Source organism: Capsicum annuum, chromosome 5 (genome assembly GCF_002878395.1).
Source record: "Capsicum annuum cultivar UCD-10X-F1 chromosome 5, UCD10Xv1.1, whole genome shotgun sequence".
Taxonomy (NCBI): domain Eukaryota; kingdom Viridiplantae; phylum Streptophyta; class Magnoliopsida; order Solanales; family Solanaceae; genus Capsicum; species Capsicum annuum.
Window position 1 is genome coordinate 26,847,140 of NC_061115.1, and position 4,103 is coordinate 26,851,242.

At 37.7% G+C, this 4,103-nt stretch overlaps 1 protein-coding gene across 1 annotated transcript; it reads right to left on the reverse strand.

The window, feature by feature from the left end:
• Positions 1-201: 201 nt before the first annotated feature.
• Positions 202-3,885, reverse strand: LOC107870528 (putative 4-hydroxy-4-methyl-2-oxoglutarate aldolase 2). The gene is made up of 2 exons (XM_016717088.2): positions 3,610-3,885; positions 202-916 (listed from the first exon to the last, which is right to left on the reverse strand). The coding sequence occupies exon 2, from the start codon at positions 900-902 to the stop codon at positions 402-404; it is 501 nt and encodes a 166-aa protein (XP_016572574.1). The 5' UTR covers positions 903-916; positions 3,610-3,885; the 3' UTR covers positions 202-401.
• Between the last annotated feature and the right edge of the window lie 218 nt (positions 3,886-4,103).

Below are 4,103 nucleotides of genomic sequence, written 5' to 3' on the forward strand. Positions count from 1 at the left end.
CCAAACATCATACATGTATGTGTGAAGTTGGTCCAAAATGGCTCAACTTGTAAATGTTTAGAAACTTCAACTATTTATAAGAGCGTTACCATGGAGAAATCACTTTCATGATTCCTTATGAACTACTCATCAACTGCTATAAAAAGGTACTAAAGCTCCCCTTATGTGCAGAGTTCGGGGAAAGGGTTAGATTAGAGTCTATTATACGCAACTTTACCTCTTGCATTTCTGAAGAAACCATGTTTAAGGCAAAATAGAGTAAAATTAAGTAAAACAACATACAATAGATTAACGGAGCTCGCGATTCCCATACATGTAAAGCACTAGTTATAGACCATAAGCTCCATGAAAAAAGTAGTTCACAACTGATATGCACTTACTTAGGCATGGGGATATTTTTCTCAAACAGATAGCTCCATTTTTGAAATGAGAATGCCATCGGTATCTGCGTAAAGCCACTCACCATCGCAGATTCTAGTCCCAGCGATGGTTATTGGAACGTGCTTCTCTCCAATACCTTTCTTATTGGCTTTCATCGGATGAGAAGCCAGAGCTCTGACTCCGATATCGCAACCATTGATTTCGTCCACGTCTCTTACACAACCATTTACTACAATCCCAGCCCATCCATTGTTTTGAGCTTGTACCACAGGGTTACCACCCAAAATTGCACATCTCAGACTACCACCCCCGTCGACAACAAGAACTCTCCCGTTACCTTTCTCCTCGAGAAACTCACGAACCAAAACATTGTCTTCAAATACTTTCAGAGTGACAACAGGTCCAGAGAAGACTTGGCGCCTGCCATATATTTTGTAGATTGGCTGCAGTGCACGTAGTTCACCACTCACAATGAGCTGTGGATTTGCATCGCAAACTTCAGCAGTGGTGACCAAGGCCATCCTATGTAAAACACCTACAAGGAATAAAAGATAGATTTGTATTACTTGTGTTAAGAAAAGAAACCAGATTCCTTTAGTCTGCATCACTTAAATGATCATTTTTCTTAATGTTGAATGCTAGTATGGATCAAAAAAAGCTAGAATACAAGAAAATTGATGTCTTTCTATCGATAGTGTTAACATAACACTTAAATTCCCTATGGATTAATTCCAAAATGTTAGGGATTTGTGGATATTGTTAGTGGCATGCTAGGTTGCTGGACTAATTAAACCATCAACGTGCATTACAGGGGTAAGCAAACGAATAACGATAGTATTATTGCTTTAGAGCTTTTTGTGACTTACCTGGAGCCGAAGAGATTTAGCTCACAAGTTCTAGTCAGAGAGAACCAAAGAAGAAATGACAGAAGGGCAAATTTGGAACATGGAGAAAGGACCTTAGTGGCAGGACAAACTTACTTGTGTGAAAACTCTATCTCTGATAACTTCAGTCAAAATTGAGATAGTAGGACGTTTGCATAAATGGCATTCATGAGATTATCATTAGATTAATATACGAGATATAGGACACCAACCAACACCCTTAACTTTCTGTGACAATGACGAAGAGAAAGATCACAACAGCTAAAATTTAATTAATATACTCTGTCCAGCTAGAGAAAAACTCAACTATAGAAAAGACTTCAATCACCAGCACCACATTTTTTGTAATAAGAAAGGATTCTCACTATGGATTGTTTAAGGCGGGGTAGTGGTAGGAAGAAGAAGTATTGGAGGGAGGTGATTAGGCATGATATGGAGCAGTTGCAGCTTACAATAGGACAATGCCCCTTGATAGGAAGGTGTGGAGGACGCAGTTTAGGGTAGAGGGTTAGGAGGTAAGGAGTGCGTCGGTAACAGTAGAGGAGAGTACTTTGTTTGTGTCTGGGGTTCCTCTTTGTTTGTGTCTGGGGTTTCTTGTTCGTGGTGTTGGAGTGATATCTATGATTTCGAATAGATAGTTTATAGTATTATCTTGTGGCCGTATTGTTTCTTGTATTAGCTAGGAGTGTTAGTTTATTTGCATTTATGTTTTGTGTTTGTTATATTGTTATCGGTCCTGAGCTAGGGGTCTATTGGAAACAGCTTCTCTACTTCACCTGAGGTAGTGGCACGGTCTGCGTACACTCTACCTTCCCCAGACCCCACTATGTAGAAATACATTGGGTATGTTGTTGTCGAAAGGATTCTCACTGGTACTAGTACTTTCTATCTCATTTTAGGTTCCAAGGTTTACTATTATCAACCAATCTATTAATAAACTTTATCACTTTTACCACAAGCTGGTGCCATGATCCTGTTTTTAGGCTAAGCCAATTTTTGTTATGGTATAAGCATTATGAAATTTGGCTTCCCCTCTTAGCAAGTGCTTTTCGACAACCTAGTACATGTTCAATTGGTCTTAAAGTGGTCATAATACAAGTACTATAGTTCTTGTAGGCAGCAAAAAAAAATTAAAATACACAAGACAGCACATCATCAACTGACGACATGGCTGGAAAGAAGCCTGGTCTTGCGATCACTAGAGAGACAAGTAGGGAAGCAATCGAAGCATGAGTCTTCTATTCTAGGTGTTTTCAAGGGGGGTTGTCGGGGTTAAGGGTGGGAAAAGGGATCACGAAAACCCAAAGCAAATGAGAATGACTCTCATCATTAACAATTCTTCACCTGAAGTTGGCCTAATTAAGCCCTAAATCACGAGCTTACTGACTCAAAGTTAGCATGCCCTACCAAATAAAAAGGAAGTCTCAGGGACAAGTTCAGAGTTAGAATTCCCCGATTCATGTTCCTACTTATTAGCCTTCTTTCTACTTCAACATCAACATTGTTTAACTAACCAAATGGTCCTTGCCCATCTTTGGCTATCTGTTAGGAGGATTGCGTTGGACCTACGCGATTCCATTACAAAGTTCCTTTTTACTACAAATAGGGGTTGGGGGAGTATATTAACAAGGGCAAAAGAAAAACTAATAGCACCAAATCAAGCATAATTTCGATCCTCATCCCACATCTGATTAGATAAAAGATAGATAACTATTCAGATTAAGCCTGGGATAACATTATGCTGTGGCTATAAATTTCATCCCAGGCTTAATCTGGCCCCACAGGTTAACAATTAGCAATCTTCTACACACGGTATACATTTTATCTCGAGCTTAATCATGGGACATCTCACCTAATCCCATCAAACTTGAGATTATTAGTCCAAGGATTATAATTCCAAGACTATAAATTTACTGTCAATCAAACATAATATAAATTTTATCGCAGATTAATCCTGAAACATCAAACCTTATGCCATCAAACTTAAGATTATTAGTCCAACGATAACTTAGTCCGCGAACCAAACAACCCCGTACAGGACAAATCATCTTGGTAGGTAAAATAAACACATCAAAAAGAAAATCAAACATATTTATGTCCTTGTTTCAACAACCCCACTTCACAATATCATGTAAATTCTTGATCAATATCATAAATAAGCACCAATATCAAACATATTTATGGAAGTTTCAACAACCCCACATCACCAAATCAAGACAATTCTTGATCAATCACATAAATAAGCACAAACATCATCAATATTACACACAACAAATGCAAATTTTTGAAGAAAGTAAAGAAAATTTAAACATGGGAGATGATTTGATTTGTACAAGGATGTTACCTGGATGTGTGTAGCTGATTTGTTTGAAGGTGAGAGAGAGAGAGAGAGAGAGAGAGAGGGAGAAAAGGAGAGATCTGGATCAAGTAGTAGCAGATCTTTGCAACTGTATTATAACTATTTTTTGATGCTATAAAATAGCTAGTGTACACCACGTGCCACCTTAAAAGAATCTGACCTTTTGCTACTACAAAAATATCCAACTTCTTGGATATCTGTCTGAGAGCATTTTGAGGACAATCTTTATTTAACATTTCTTTTTGAATACTTTATTTTGGATCACTTGTACATACGATATGAAATAATAATTTAAAATAAGAGAAAATGGTCAAAAAAAAAAATCCTTCAATCTTTACCTCAAATCTTAACTACACACTTATATTTTGCGGGATCCTATAACCCTCCTGTACTATTTAAAAGTGAAGTTATTAACCTCTTAAAAACTCATACCCACACGTATATTGGAGAGTGAGCACTACGCGTGTGCCATGTAATGC